Here is a 16,684-nt window from a genome sequence, read left to right as displayed (position 1 = left end):
TAATAAAGATTCTTGGTAATGTTTTTTTTTCCTGATATTTGGTCTAATGTGGCCTGCAGAATTATTGTGTATTATAAAGAACTATTCATTATTGTAATTCTGTAAAGCATAGTACTTTACTCTGAATAAATTTGTTCAGGTTCAAATGGTGAATACAGTTAAGCCTCAAATTAGCAACTACATTCTTATTTTTCTAATCACTTACGTAACCTACATTACAGCCAGGCGCAATACAAGTGCGGGGCATTCTTCTCACCACTTCAACTTGACCAACAAATGTGGAAAACTTTTAAGGCATTTGTACTGAATAGGCATTTTACCAAGCTACCCAAAAAAATGATAATAATAAATTTTAAAAAAATAATAATAAATTAGAAAAAAAAATTCAAAATTGAGACGGTATTATGAATAATATCATGTATTACATGACTCTCCCATTGAGCACCTACTACTAGCGCCGCGAGACACGCCAAGGCCTGTCTGTGTGACTGTGGGCGTGACAATTGGTGAACACCACCCGCTCCATCCTCAAGAGCCACGGTCTTGGTGGTTAGCAGAGACGGGTGGAGAGGTGCCACTCACCCGGTCCAGGAAGGCAGATATGACGATCATGGGCTTGGAGCCGTGGCGAGGGACCACCTGGCCCATGATGCGGTCCAGCACTCGGCCGTCCTCGGAGTTGTTGCAGCAGAAGCTGGTCAGCCAGCCGTACTTCACGAAGCTCTCGATAGCAGCATTCCACGTGGCATCCTTCGTCTCTATGTACGCCCCTGTGTGCAGCATCACGTCTCCAGTGGTACACTATTACTTATCAATTCATATTATTCTTTAGTGGGATAAGGTGAATAACAATAAAACTGAAATAGCAGCTAATTTTATGTCACTACACCCAATACTACCGAAACGCAAGCAAAAAAAATAAAATGCAGTGAAATTCACCTCAATTCCCCTATTTTATCTATTGAAATATAGAATGTACTTCATAAATCTTTAGTTTAGGCTTTTATTTAAAAACCTGAAAGATTATTTACGAAGTACTGCTTTTGACATAAAAGTAAATAAAAGCAAAATATAGCTAATACCACACAGACATGGCTAAAGGCCATACAGAGAACCACCATAAGGAAGTTAAGTATAATGATTTTGAGCTTACTTTTAACACTGCACTTTAAATTTTTGATTCATATAAATAGTATTGGAAACACCAATAATGGGCTAAGTGCTAAAAAGTTTAATTGAATTATTCTTTTTTTTTCTTTCAAAACTTATTGATAAAGATTCCTGGAATATTTTTTTCATTCATTAACAAGGGTAAGATTCTATTACAATTGCAACATTTTTTTTTTAATTTCCTTCCTCTCATGAATGAAAAATTATATTTTATTCAGAAAAACATAGAACGTGTTAAATGCCATCAATATCTTTATTTAAAAAAAAAAAATACATAAGTACCAATGTAAGAAGTCTAAAGCTCTTTTAAGTAATTATTTTAACCATTTATGAGTGTAGTTTTACAATAATGAAATTATAAGTACAGTGTCATGTATTTAATTATTTTGATCCCATCATTAATTTTTTTTATAGAATACAAAGCAATTTTCGATTATTAATTCTTCAAAAAAATCTCTATTATCTTCCTTCAAATACAGCAGTATCTGTTGCCGATCTCTCTTCTTCTCACCTGACAAGTTGTTTTGACGCAGTCGTGATGGTAAAACCAAGTCCTTGATTATGTTAGTGGTAAACCTCTCTTACAAATCTTGCAGGGGGTCCATGCTTTGAGTTCATTAACATTGTTCTCGTCTTGTCAACTCCGGGTGTGGATTTTACAACTCTAATCTAACTGCACTTGGCGATATGTACTTAGTTTTGTCATGTTGATGCATGAATCAGCTGCTTGTTTGAAGTAAAAGAAGTTGTCAGGTTGTAGCATAGTTACAGCAAAGGATCATTCGGTGTTACATTTAAGATTAGTTTAACCAGGTCCTTAGGAACTTGACACTTTTCAACTCTATTACATTTCTCTATCTGGGCAAAATTCCTGTCACATGGCAGAAATGAATGGCCAGAGACCAAAAATTGTTTTTTTATCTCATCATACTTCCTGTTATCATCAAGTAAATCCAAAGAAAAACCATAATTTTATTCTTCATCTGGACAATGCTGTTATCGGACCAAATTGAACGTTTCCTTTTCCTCATTAATTATGTACTGCTGAGTGGTTTCAAAAAGCATGAAGCACTTTCATTACCGCCTCGACCACTCATACCCTCACGCCACCAAAACATGAGCCCCTTGTCACCAACATGGACACACAGATTGTAGCATGACAGCTGACATGAATATAACATCTGACCGTGAATTAAAGAAGGCAGAGGTAGACCTTGTTGATGACACATCACTAGTAGAGAGCTGAGATGATACAGTTTCCTGTTTCATCACTTATTTGCTTTCTCAGCTTTTCTGTGGTGTATTTCTAAAGCGTTTTTTTGCTGTTCTGTCACCAGGTTTCTGCTGATAGTAAGTCGTATTTGGAGCAAGTATCAGTGCGTGGTCGATGGAACAAAAGTTGCGGGAAATTTTTTTAAAGGTTCAATAGTAAAACTTATGGGTAATCTTGGAATTTGAAGGTCTTTCGTTGAAGGCATGGTACAATAAGTTGATATTAAAATCTTACCTTAAATACTCCTTGTAATTTTTTCTTCTCCCATAATGAGTCTCATCCCTTGGAAAAAAGTTAACATGCTCAATAGCAAGTTACTTTTTTTGGGCCCTATTACCACGCCTTTCTGTGAACACTACTGCACTTTTTATTTGGCTGACACAAGAGTTCCAATTATGAATTCAGTTATTGCGAAAACATGCACAAAAGTGTTCCTACATACATGTACCACGTCACCCTTTCTGTCTGGCAACGAAAAACAAATTGCAGCTTGTCGTCTGCTTTCCTTTCATTATTATACTAACCATGACGCCTTCTATTTCCAGGAGTAATTACCACCAGATCCACCAAGGAGTTTATCTTCACATTGTCTTTGTAAAACTTTAATAAATAGTCAAATATTAGATTAACACCAGTGAACAAGTAAATATTACAAGTAATTATCATGTACATACCTCCTTCCACCAACATGTTTTTACTGTTCACATAAGGTTTCCCTTCACTTCTTCGACATTTCCTTTCATCCAGCATTGATTCTACTGTTTTACTTATTTTTTCTCATTACACAATTTAATTCCATTATACTTACAATATACTATAAATAATTAAAAATCACAACAACATACTGAAAGCACAATCAATGCATGTATTATTCAATAGAATTATGTTTGAATCCACAGTGGTGTTGTTGCAGACAAAGCTGACATTCAGCACTAGGCCCGCTATAGCCTCACCAGCGGCCCGGCACACACCTCTCGTGCCTCTGTCGGGCCTTGTATGCACTACCACCATGGTCGTGGCACTAGGCACGCTATAGCCTCACCAGCGGCCCGGCACACACCTCTCGTGCCTCTGTCGGGCCTTGTATGCACTACCACCATGGTCGTGGCACTAGGCACGCTATAGCCTCACCAGCGGCCCGGCACACACCTCTCGTGCCTCTGTCGGGCCTTGTATGCACTACCACCATGGTCGTGGCACTAGGCACGCTATAGCCTCACCAGCGGCCCGGCACACACCTCTCGTGCCTCTGTCGGGCCTTGTATGCACTACCACCATGGTCGTGGCACTAGGCACGCTATAGCCTCACCAGCGGCCCGGCACACACCTCTCGTGCCTCTGTCGGGCCTTGTATGCACTACCACCATGGTCGTGGCACTAGGCACGCTATAGCCTCACCAGCGGCCCGGCACACACCTCTCGTGCCTCTGTCGGGCCTTGTATGCACTACCACCATGGTCGTGGCACTAGGCACGCTATAGCCTCACCAGCGGCCCGGCACACACCTCTCGTGCCTCTGTCGGGCCTTGTATGCACTACCACCATGGTCGTGGCACTAGGCACGCTATAGCCTCACCAGCGGCCCGGCACACACCTCTCGTGCCATCTGTCGGGCCTTGTATGCACTACCACCATGGTCGTGGCACTAGGCACGCTATAGCCTCACCAGCGGCCCGGCACACACCTCTCGTGCCTCTGTCGGGCCTTGTATGCACTACCACCATGGTCGTGGCACTAGGCACGCTATAGCCTCACCAGCGGCCCGGCACACACCTCTCGTGCCTCTGTCGGGCCTTGTACGCACTACCACCATGGTCGTGGCACTAGGCACGCTATAGCCTCACCAGCGGCCCGGCACACACCTCTCGTGCCTCTGTCGGGCCTTGTATGCACTACCACCATGGTCGTGGCACTAGGCACGCTATAGCCTCACCAGCGGCCCGGCACACACCTCTCGTGCCTCTGTCGGGCCTTGTATGCACTACCACCATGGTCGTGGCACTAGGCACGCTATAGCCTCACCAGCGGCCCGGCACACACCTCTCGTGCCATCTGTCGGGCCTTGTATGCACTACCACCATGGTCGTGGCACTAGGCACGCTATAGCCTCACCAGCGGCCCGGCACACACCTCTCGTGCCTCTGTCGGGCCTTGTATGCACTACCACCATGGTCGTGGCACTAGGACCGCTATAGCCTCACCAGCGGCCCGGCACACACCTCTCGTGCCTCTGTCGGGCCTTGTACGCACTACCACCATGGTCGTGGCACTAGGCACGCTATAGCCTCACCAGCGGCCCGGCACACACCTCTCGTGCCTCTGTCGGGCCTTGTATGCACTACCACCATGGTCGTGGCACTAGGCACGCTATAGCCTCACCAGCGGCCCGGCACACACCTCTCGTGCCTCTGTCGGGCCTTGTATGCACTACCACCATGGTCGTGGCACTAGGCACGCTATAGCCTCACCAGCGGCCCGGCACACACCTCTCGTGCCTCTGTCGGGCCTTGTATGCACTACCACCATGGTCGTGGCACTAGGCCCGCTATAGCCTCACCAGAGGCCCGGCACACACCTCTCGTGCCTCTGTCGGGCCTTGTATGCACTACCACCATGGTCGTGGCACTAGGCCCGCTATAGCCTCACCAGAGGCCCGGCACACACCTCTCGTGCCTCTGTCGGGCCTTGTATGCACTACCACCATGGTCGTGGCACTAGGCACGCTATAGCCTCACCAGCGGTTTGGCACACACCTCTCGTGCCATCTGTCGGGTCTTGTATGCACTACCACCATGGTCGTGGCACTAGGCACGCTATAGCCTCACCAGCGGTTTGGCACACACCTCTCGTGCCATCTGTCGGGTCTTGTATGCACTACTACCATGGTCGTGGCACTAGGCACGCTATAGCCTCACCAGCGGCCCGGCACACACCTCTCGTGCCTCTGTCGGGCCTTGTATGCACTACCACCATGGTCGTGGCACTAGGCACGCTATAGCCTCACCAGCGGCCCGGCACACACCTCTCGTGCCATCTGTCGGGCCTTGTATGCACTACCACCATGGTCGTGGCACTAGGACCGCTATAGCCTCACCAGAGGCCCGGCACACACCTCTCGTGCCTCTGTCGGGCCTTGTATGCACTACCACCATGGTCGTGGCACTAGGCACGCTATAGCCTCACCAGCGGCCCGGCACACACCTCTCGTGCCTCTGTCGGGCCTTGTATGCACTACCACCATGGTCGTGGCACTAGGACCGCTATAGCCTCACCAGCGGCCCGGCACACACCTCTCGTGCCTCTGTCGGGCCTTGTATGCACTACCACCATGGTCGTGGCACTAGGACCGCTATAGCCTCACCAGCGGCCCGGCACACACCTCTCGTGCCTCTGTCGGGCCTTGTATGCACTACCACCATGGTCGTGGCACTAGGCACGCTATAGCCTCACCAGCGGCCCGGCACACACCTCTCGTGCCTCTGTCGGGCCTTGTATGCACTACCACCATGGTCGTGGCACTAGGCACGCTATAGCCTCACCAGCGGCCCGGCACACACCTCTCGTGCCTCTGTCGGGCCTTGTATGCACTACCACCATGGTCGTGGCACTAGGCACGCTATAGCCTCACCAGCGGCCCGGCACACACCTCTCGTGCCTCTGTCGGGCCTTGTATGCACTACCACCATGGTCGTGGCACTAGGCCCGCTATAGCCTCACCAGAGGCCCGGCACACACCTCTCGTGCCTCTGTCGGGCCTTGTATGCACTACCACCATGGTCGTGGCACTAGGCACGCTATAGCCTCACCAGCGGTTTGGCACACACCTCTCGTGCCATCTGTCGGGTCTTGTATGCACTACCACCATGGTCGTGGCACTAGGCACGCTATAGCCTCACCAGCGGTTTGGCACACACCTCTCGTGCCATCTGTCGGGTCTTGTATGCACTACTACCATGGTCGTGGCACTAGGCACGCTATAGCCTCACCAGCGGTTTGGCACACACCTCTCGTGCCATCTGTCGGGTCTTGTATGCACTACTACCATGGTCGTGGCACTAGGCACGCTATAGCCTCACCAGCGGCCCGGCACACACCTCTCGTGCCTCTGTCGGGCCTTGTATGCACTACCACCATGGTCGTGGCACTAGGCACGCTATAGCCTCACCAGCGGCCCGGCACACACCTCTCGTGCCATCTGTCGGGCCTTGTATGCACTACCACCATGGTCGTGGCACTAGGACCGCTATAGCCTCACCAGAGGCCCGGCACACACCTCTCGTGCCTCTGTCGGGCCTTGTATGCACTACCACCATGGTCGTGGCACTAGGCACGCTATAGCCTCACCAGCGGCCCGGCACACACCTCTCGTGCCTCTGTCGGGCCTTGTATGCACTACCACCATGGTCGTGGCACTAGGACCGCTATAGCCTCACCAGCGGCCCGGCACACACCTCTCGTGCCTCTGTCGGGCCTTGTATGCACTACCACCATGGTCGTGGCACTAGGACCGCTATAGCCTCACCAGAGGCCCGGCACACACCTCTCGTGCCTCTGTCGGGCCTTGTATGCACTACCACCATGGTCGTGGCACTAGGCACGCTATAGCCTCACCAGCGGCCCGGCACACACCTCTCGTGCCTCTGTCGGGCCTTGTATGCACTACCACCATGGTCGTGGCACTAGGACCGCTATAGCCTCACCAGAGGCCCGGCACACACCTCTCGTGCCTCTGTCGGGCCTTGTATGCACTACCACCATGGTCGTGGCACTAGGCACGCTATAGCCTCACCAGCGGCCCGGCACACACCTCTCGTGCCTCTGTCGGGCCTTGTATGCACTACCACCATGGTCGTCGCACTAGGACCGCTATAGCCTCACCAGAGGCCCGGCACACACCTCTCGTGCCTCTGTCGGGCCTTGTATGCACTACCACCATGGTCGTGGCACTAGGCACGCTATAGCCTCACCAGCGGCCCGGCACACACCTCTCGTGCCTCTGTCGGGCCTTGTATGCACTACCACCATGGTCGTGGCACTAGGACCGCTATAGCCTCACCAGAGGCCCGGCACACACCTCTCGTGCCTCTGTCGGGCCTTGTATGCACTACCACCATGGTCGTGGCACTAGGCACGCTATAGCCTCACCAGCGGCCCGGCACACACCTCTCGTGCCTCTGTCGGGCCTTGTATGCACTACCACCATGGTCGTGGCACTAGGCACGCTATAGCCTCACCAGCGGCCCGGCACACACCTCTCGTGCCTCTGTCGGGCCTTGTATGCACTACCACCATGGTCGTGGCACTAGGACCGCTATAGCCTCACCAGCGGCCCGGCACACACCTCTCGTGCCTCTGTCGGGCCTTGTATGCACTACCACCATGGTCGTGGCACTAGGCACGCTATAGCCTCACCAGCGGCCCGGCACACACCTCTCGTGCTTCTGTCGGGCCTTGTATGCACTACCACCATGGTCGTGGCACTAGGCACGCTATAGCCTCACCAGCGGCCCGGCACACACCTCTCGTGCCTCTGTCGGGCCTTGTATGCACTACCACCATGGTCGTGGCACTAGGCACGCTATAGCCTCACCAGCGGCCCGGCACACACCTCTCGTGCCTCTGTCGGGCCTTGTATGCACTACCACCATGGTCGTGGCACTAGGCACGCTATAGCCTCACCAGCGGCCCGGCACACACCTCTCGTGCCTCTGTCGGGCCTTGTATGCACTACCACCATGGTCGTGGCACTAGGACCGCTATAGCCTCACCAGCGGCCCGGCACACACCTCTCGTGCCTCTGTCGGGCCTTGTATGCACTACCACCATGGTCGTGGCACTAGGCACGCTATAGCCTCACCAGCGGCCCGGCACACACCTCTCGTGCCTCTGTCGGGCCTTGTATGCACTACCACCATGGTCGTGGCACTAGGCATGCTATAGAGGTTTATGGTGATAGCAGTTAGCAGTTTTTCGGATCTAACTCAATAGGTACATTATTTTTTGGCACTGAGCCCATTGTTGTCCAGTCTTCATATATTGGCACTAGGATCAAATTTAAACCACAAAAACAATCAATTTTGTTTTTACAACTGATTAAAAATTTATGTATGTTTAGTAGTTCCAAAAACACAATTTCTTGTTTCAATATTTGAGTAATTTTATATGATATGCACAATACTTTAAAAATAAAACGAGAGCAATGGAACTTGTCAAAATGTAAAACAATAAAATTTTACTATAGACATCATAAGGTAGGTAACAGCTACCCTGATGATGGCAACTGCAACGTCAACTGAAACGTCTTTGAAATTCTTCGGCTTCGTTGAAGCTACAGCCCAGAAGCCAAGCAACTCTAGACAATGGTTTGAAAAGCCTGAGAGCTTTATTAATGTTTAGCTGTACTTTTTATATTCATGTTTATAAATTTCATGTGAACTAAGGAACATTAGGAATATTGACTGTTTTATTTGCAATTTTTTGTTTAACTTATTCCCATCAATATATGAAATATTGTTTTATGTACACATTTAAAGTCATACCACAAATTGTTGAAGCAGTTGATCAAAGTGATTGTGACTGATATGTACTTATTATTACATTGTTTTAAATTTAATGACAATAAAGATTAAATAAGTACACTGTTTTAAATGATGAAAATTGCTTTTTGTATATCACCATAAAATCCTGGCATTATTAGGTAATACTTCATGCTTTTGTAACACCATTACTTCATGAATTTTTTTATAATATTTTGAATGTATATACTGAAAAAATTGTACACTACAAATGTCCATCCAAAGCTGCATTATAAAACAGTATGTTCCCTGCCTGGTAACTTCAAACACTCAAACACCAGATGATAAACAACCGCGATGCCTGCAGCATTACTAAAGTACAGCACTGCTAAGAGTGGTGCTGCCTTCCCCAGGCTCGTGTGAGCAGCACTGCACATTGGCACACACCGCTACACACACATTCACCCGCAACTCTCAATGGCAAGCCTACCAAAACACGTTATGAATATATTATTTTAAGTTTAATTAATTAATTCCTTGTTAGCAGTCGTATAACCTACATATGTTGGTACTTGAAGCCAGCAAAATGAAGGTTTCAAAATGCAGTATTAATTTTATAAGGCACGACTGGTCACAGTTCAAGGTAACTGATTCTGTGTGTACCAAACAGTGGTCTCAAGCCACATAACCAAAATGTTTTGTTGTAAAAGTCAAGATTAAAGAATATGTTTTAGATCGGGATTTTTTTTTCTTTTTTATAAGAATTAAAAAAGTAGGTAACACGGTCGCCATCAATTAGATTCAGCTGGACAAAACATAAGTATTCTTTTATGGTTCTATAATTGACAAGAGCTAGGTATTTCCTGACAGACGCCCGTGGGGAACTGACAAGTGGTTGCCGACACAGGCACATCACCTCTCAGAAGGAGTGATGTCCGATGTCCGAGTCACATCAGAATTTCTCCTTTGTGAGATGCACTTGAGCAATGTTCCACAACTGAGAAGCCAACAAATGACAATGACCTGAGTTCTGAGTATACAGAGAACTGTGTCAACCAGGCAGAAGATCCTTAAATCCCACATCCTCGAAACTTGTCGCATAGCACCGTTGTCCAAAGATCCCAACAATTAGTGATCAACAACACTGGCTAGGAACCATCCAAGATACAGAGCATTCTCAGTTTTTTACATTATAATAGACTCCCCGTTATCCGGGTGCGGGGTATTCCATTTGCGGGTTAACCGCACCATATTTCACTTCCATTAACCATAAACACAAAAATAATTTTTGACTACTTATTTTTTATTTTTGTAATCTATTGATATGAAAGAGCATTTTATGCTGTGATTAAAGATAAAAAAATACTACCAAACATAGTGCATACATAGTTGGTAAGTGTTAGTATGCATCATGAAATCAGAAACTTAGAGAGCAAATTATTACGGCACCCCTGTAGGCCAGTGGGCGCTTGTGTTCCACGTGCCCTTGTGACCCGTGCTCTGATTGGTGCCGGCACGGCGCGGCACAACTGGCCTGTGCAGTTCCTCAAGGCAGCAGTCCAATCTTAGGAAATGTAATGTCTAATATTAAATACAATAGTGGTAATTAAAAATTATCAATAAGCTAGCTGCTAGATGCAAAATACAGCTATGTTTTTAGTGATATATAGTGCAACTATTTCTGTAAATTTCTTTAGTTAAATATTACAAAACCTTATACCATTATGTTCGTCTACATAGTCAGGATAAAATTTTTAAAATCACAAATATTTTTTTCTGACATTGCTTTAACAGTGTTTTTGGTTAAACGTGGATCCCTTCCAGTGATTACCCCAGATAACGCGAGTCTTTTATACAAATAGGTACTAAGGATTACATGAAATGTAAAAAATAAATTTTATACATGCTTATTGTTAAAAAGATTTTAAGATACACTGTCAAAGATTTTAAGATACACTGTCAAAGATTTTAAGATACACTGTCAAACTCAACTAACACTAATTATTAGGGATGTGCGAAAGTGACTTTATCCACACAAAATGAAAGTGAAAGAAAATTTATCAAGTTTCGCGAAAGTGAAACGAAAATGAATTTTTCTACGAGATAAATATATTCTTAACGAAAGTTAAGCGAAATTTTTTAATTAACAAAGAAAAAAAGTGCCCCAAAATTTGCTCTTCAGTAATAAATTCTATTACATAAATCATTTTGGTACCTTTCAATGTATATATAAATATTACTATTTAATATAATCAACATCCGCCCTGGACCACACAACACAGCCCCATGTCACTCGTAAATTTCAAGAATCAATCCAGATCTTTCAGCGCACAGACTATTTCCTTTACAGTCGTAATGTCGCAGTCTATGATAATATATTTATCACGTGCATGGTACTGATGAAAAAATATGTGAATACTGCGGAACGGCCGTCATCTTGCACCACTGTCACACATGGCTAGCTCAGGAAGCTGTAGACCAGGCAAGGGACATGGTCAAAACAAAACATAACAAATGGTTGCTGCCAAGTGGTCATTACATGCAGTGACTTGTTGACCTTTTTGTCTAATTGGCTGTATATTATGAGGATTTTATATGCCAGTAAGAGTATGTAAAATTTAAATAAAGCAGACGACAATGTTTTTGTTTGGCTGTGCGCGAATAAAAGTAGGTACGTTCTTTGTTTATGTGTATACGGTAAATACTAAATAGTGTACTAACAGTTCTGGAATGTATGTTTTACGAATATAGTACCTACACTACTGTTTGAAAGCAAATGAATCAGGTAATTTTTCAAATATTGCATGATTTTGTTTTGATACCTAGGCCTACTGTAATCACGGTTGAATTTTGTTTACTTTATCTGCCATGTTTGTTCAAATTATGATTTTACCGTATTTTCATTAACGTGAGTTTTTTTCATCACTACGTAAATTAATCTTAATGGAAATATTTTTTTCTAATTAATGTCTTTATATGATTTGCATATGTTATTACATTATTAGTAATAACAAGCAAATCATATAAAGACATTACAGTAGAATCTCAGTGCTAAGTACTTACAGGTACCTCAAGTTTTTGTACTTAGTACTGAAACATGCATACATATCTTTACAAAGAGAAAAAAATATATAAAAAAATAGCTACAGGAGAGCCGCAATGCCATATGTATTCGCAACTGCGACTTGCTTTTTTCCCCTTGTCTAGTTATCTGAGTATATCCACTTTTTCCTTAAGCGTGAATTGCTTTAGTTTCTTTTTATCTCCAGGATCATTCATATTGTAGCACAAATACAATGCGGTGTCTAACGTAACCTGAAAATAAACTGAACAATAACAATAAACAATCCCGGCACAGACATCAAACAGTATTTTTAGCGTAGCGCAACACTTTTGTCTAAATAATTAATACTTCTCTCAAACCTCCGTCTTTCGATGTATCGAATTGTGTTGTGTTGCTCACGTCTTATACTACGTACGGTATAATCTATGGTTGTGCGCGCAACTGTTTGTTAACTTTGTTTTGAGAATTTAGAGGTTAGAAAATACGTTGCGGTAGTATTTGTGTATCTTTGTTCTACTACATTATTCATTTAGCTGGAAATTTATTTACCAGTTTAAGTAAATTTTGGTGTAGTAATGCCACGCTACTAGTAGAACTTATACGTTATAGTGAAAATATGATACTTTAAACTGAAACCGTTTTGCATGGCGAAGATACGATTTTTGGCGGGGACTTAAAAAAAATTTGTTAAGTGAAATATACTTTATAATAAGGTACGTTATTGTACAGGTATTCTACTGTACATTTTTATTAAATTACGAGTTCTTTTTCAACTAGAACAAACGAACTTCGGTAAGCTATTGAACTTTCGTTTGGCTCGAAATATTTCGCTAAAAACGAACTTCGACAGATGAAATTCTTACCGAAATCGAAAATGAAAGTAGCAAAATTTCGATTTCGGTATCGGTATACTGAACATTCGCACAACCCTACTAATTATGTGACAAAAACCTACATTGGCTGCACGGGAGTCAAGGCTAAAGAAACAGTATTTTGAAGACATTTAAAAATCTTTAGTTCAATATCTAAGGTGCACAAATTTCAGTTTGTTCTGTGTCTTATTAGGATCATTTGAGTATTACGAAATAGAAAATGTCAGTAAATGTAACAAATTTGGCAACAATAAAACTAGAAAAAATAACTGTTTGTGAATTTTTTTAACTATTTAGTAAATTGTGGAATGTATACTGTATGACTACAGATAAAACACCTACACTGGAAGCTGAAAGAGCCGGCACTCACCCAGCGGACCCACCGGCCTCTTGGAGAACTGCCTCGCTCTGAAGGCCGCCTCCACCTGCCTCACGAGCTCCGGCATCCACTGCGCGAACACGGCCAGCGTGTTGCGCGCACTGCTGCGCACCGACGCCAGGTCCTGCTGTGTCCGCTCTGCCACAACCAGCCGGGACACATCACTCACTTGTCGCTGTCGTCTCGTCTCGCTGATCTAGTTGAAACATGCCTATCACTTTTGGAATAACTCATACAAATAAACTCCTAACACACACAGTTACAAAAAAAACATGCAACACAACACATAAAAATATATGATTGATTGGAATCGTACTTGCCGATATTTCACGCCGATCATCTACTATATTTACCCGCAGAAGGGTCATTCCCGGATATGTGTCACACCTATTATGTATCCTTTTTTTTCTGAATTTATTTAAAAAAAAAAATTGGAACCTTATTTTTAAGTTTCTATTAAAGTTGATTTTCGGCATCATTATTGAAAATGATATATTTTCTTTATTTATTTTGACATGGTCCAGGGTAGCACGCCCTCCTCGGCCAGAAAGTCTCTGGCTCCGCTACGTGCGCGCGACCGGCCCCGCTACGTGAGTGTGACTGGCACCGCTACGTGAGTGTGACTGGCACCGCTAGGAGCAGTGCAACCTTCCCACACATACATTTACTCCCGAGGGCTCTGTTCAGTTTCTTTCCAGCTACTACTAAATAACCTTACTGATTCTATTATACTCAGGTGGACTCATAGACATCCCGAAACCACCCCTGAGCAGCAATATTATTCGCAACTTAATAGTATGTTCAAATATAGCCATTCAAAGGGTATTTAACGTAACTTAATTTTATTTAATTACCTGAAGTGTTTTCATATATAAGCATCGTAATGTACGTGGCACAGGTCTAGCTACTCACAACGGTCATCACTGAGGTGGGAAGAGACCTGGTCAGAGGCCATTTTCGTGTATCTGGCCCAGCCCCCAACCATCTCCGCCCCAGGTAGGAAGCGTCTGCACCCTGGGGACTTCATCGCTTACTTGCGTTCTTTCACTTAAATGTTCTAAATTGTTTTATATTCATCTCAAGGTCTGCCTCGTTTGGCAGACTGTTTGAATATTTATTTTACCTTGTAACAACCCATATTACAACCTTCCTCATACAATCCAGTAATAATAATTTGTTATAAATTTTTTTGTCAAATTTCAGGTTAGATGTAAAATTTTTTCCTTTCGAAGTTATTGTGAACGTAATTCTCCTGGTTTATTGTTTTCAATTTTAAAATTTATAAGTTTATTTTTTTGTATTTTTTTTTTACGGTCTTTGTGTGGGAAGGCATGCTGACGTGATTCTCCTTTATTTTTCCACAACCGAGGCTTTGTTTCACACGCTAGGCGTGGGAGTCACGGTCACAGGAGTGAGAGAGAGAGAGAGAGAAAATCGCTGCGTCGTGGGAACAGAAGTAAGAATTTCGTGGAAGACTCTGTTGCTATGCGCTGTGATAGGCTAAAAATTATGTCAGCAAGCCCAGGACACTGCCCGCACAAAAGGAAGGAAGGCTGTAATTCAGTCATTGTTCGAGCACCGTGATGAGAGGTCGTGGTCGGGCAATGGCTCGCATAAAATAGAAATGTTCTATTAAAGTATAACTTTGCCACTACGGTCCGGGCGATGCCTAATAACCGTTTTATTTAGGACATTTTAATAATTAGAATTTTTTTTTGATCGTAGTCGTAGGCAAAGCCCACAGCGAGGCGACAAAGGGTTTTGTCCAGCTGTCGCTGCCCGGAACTTATCCGGGCAATATACACCTATCCCTCACTTAGCACGACTAATTCATTCTTAAAAATGCTCCTGTTATTCAAAATCGCGTATTCTGAAGCATTAGTTTCCATAAATAACAAGGCTAGTTTATTTAATGTGTTCCAAAATTGTGTAGAAAAATATACTTTACGTAATATAAATGCGTTGAATAACACTCAACTATAAATATGTCACACCATATATCTTTATATGCCTCCCATCGCACTTCGTATGACAAATACGACACCATGTAACTGGAGATACGTGGTTATGTACTTAATCGTCAGTCGGCTGGCTGACTTGCCTGCCCGGGCGTGACCTTCAACTCATGTTGCGTACCTTTCCAAACCATCCTGTTCTTATTCGCGTATCAACACCTGGTTCACACCAATCCTGTCGGGCCAATTTTTTTTTTGTTCATTGCAATATTCATTTAACAACCTTTTTCACATGAAACATCTGTTCATTTATGTTCCGGTATCTAATGTTAATATATTCCTGTTAGTACACAACCAACAGCATCAGACTTTTATAAACTTTTGGTAAGAGTCCTTATTTCGTACGATTGTGCGCACAGTTGACTTGCTTAAAACTAAAGTGTGACCCACATAAGCGTGGCCTTCAACACATTCTGCACGTCATAATACTTCTAGTTTTGTCTCAAATACTTGAACACGATGCATTATAAGTGATCAAGCACGTACAGTTACTGGCAGCTGAATAGGCAGGCGTTGCTTTTGTTTGAGCGAATTCCCTGCCACTGGCTAGACTGAGTTCACGACCCGGTTTGTGGCCAGTCGACAACGGTACGACACGGTGGTATACGCGCGGACGTAAAAACATTTGGTCCTTTATACTTCATAGCCGCGGTTTAACTTGCCATATCTGATGTTTGTACAACAGCCGATAGCGTAGTCAGACCTGCGCGCACATCTCTTCCCCCCTTGTTTGGCTAACTGTATCCCACGGCACATCTGTTGTTTACAGAAGTTGAAACAGACTTCGTGGCGTCGTGCTCGACTTTTTTTTTGCCTGCCGAAATTTTGTGCTAACTGAAATTTACAGACGTGCTATTCAAGACTGGGGCAGTAAAATTCACATCACGATAAATGAATCCACCCAATCTGAAGGCGTGCAAAGTGAGGGATAGGTGTAATGTAATTTGTAATAAGTCTACGTGTTTTTCTCCTTTATGGAGGTACAGTTTAATTGCTTTTTGTGTGCTCTGTTGTACAGAATATAGTGTAATTTTTCCATGAATTAAAAAAACAGGTAATATGTACATAGAAAATTGTGTATAAATTCTTCCTTCGTGACCTGTAAACTGTACGTTACACTCATCACCTAATTTGAGCTAGCCGGAGGTGGTGAGTGGTGACAACCTCTTCGTAAGAGACTAAAGAGACTATGAAACTACCGCATGAGGAGCTTGTATTCCACGAGAGGAACTGACCACAATTATACTGATTCCTACTGCGAGGCTTGCATACATTATTAATTCATTCTCATATTCATTCATAGAACCACCGTATAATTACTGCATATGTGCACATTTTATTAAAAGCAACCTCAGTACCAAAAGTAACTTGATATGTCTCTTAAGCAAATAGTGGC

General features: G+C 44.3%; 1 protein-coding gene across 6 annotated transcripts in view; it reads right to left on the bottom strand.

Annotated features, from left to right (window-relative positions):
* The window catches only part of LOC134540456 (structural maintenance of chromosomes protein 6), a 216,672-nt gene that overhangs the window by 115,107 nt on the left and 84,881 nt on the right, over positions 1–16,684 (bottom strand). For all 6 annotated transcript variants that reach the window (XM_063383218.1, XM_063383219.1, XM_063383221.1 and 3 more), the window contains 2 exons: positions 13,265–13,411; positions 583–770 (listed from right to left, as the gene is read on the bottom strand). In XM_063383218.1, the coding sequence (XP_063239288.1) occupies positions 583–770; positions 13,265–13,411 (335 nt within the window). The remainder of the gene's footprint in view (positions 1–582; positions 771–13,264; positions 13,412–16,684) is intronic.

Source organism: Bacillus rossius, chromosome 16, assembly GCF_032445375.1.
Source record: "Bacillus rossius redtenbacheri isolate Brsri chromosome 16, Brsri_v3, whole genome shotgun sequence".
Lineage (NCBI taxonomy): Eukaryota > Metazoa > Arthropoda > Insecta > Phasmatodea > Bacillidae > Bacillus > Bacillus rossius.
This window is presented reverse-complemented; position numbering and strand designations above follow the sequence as displayed.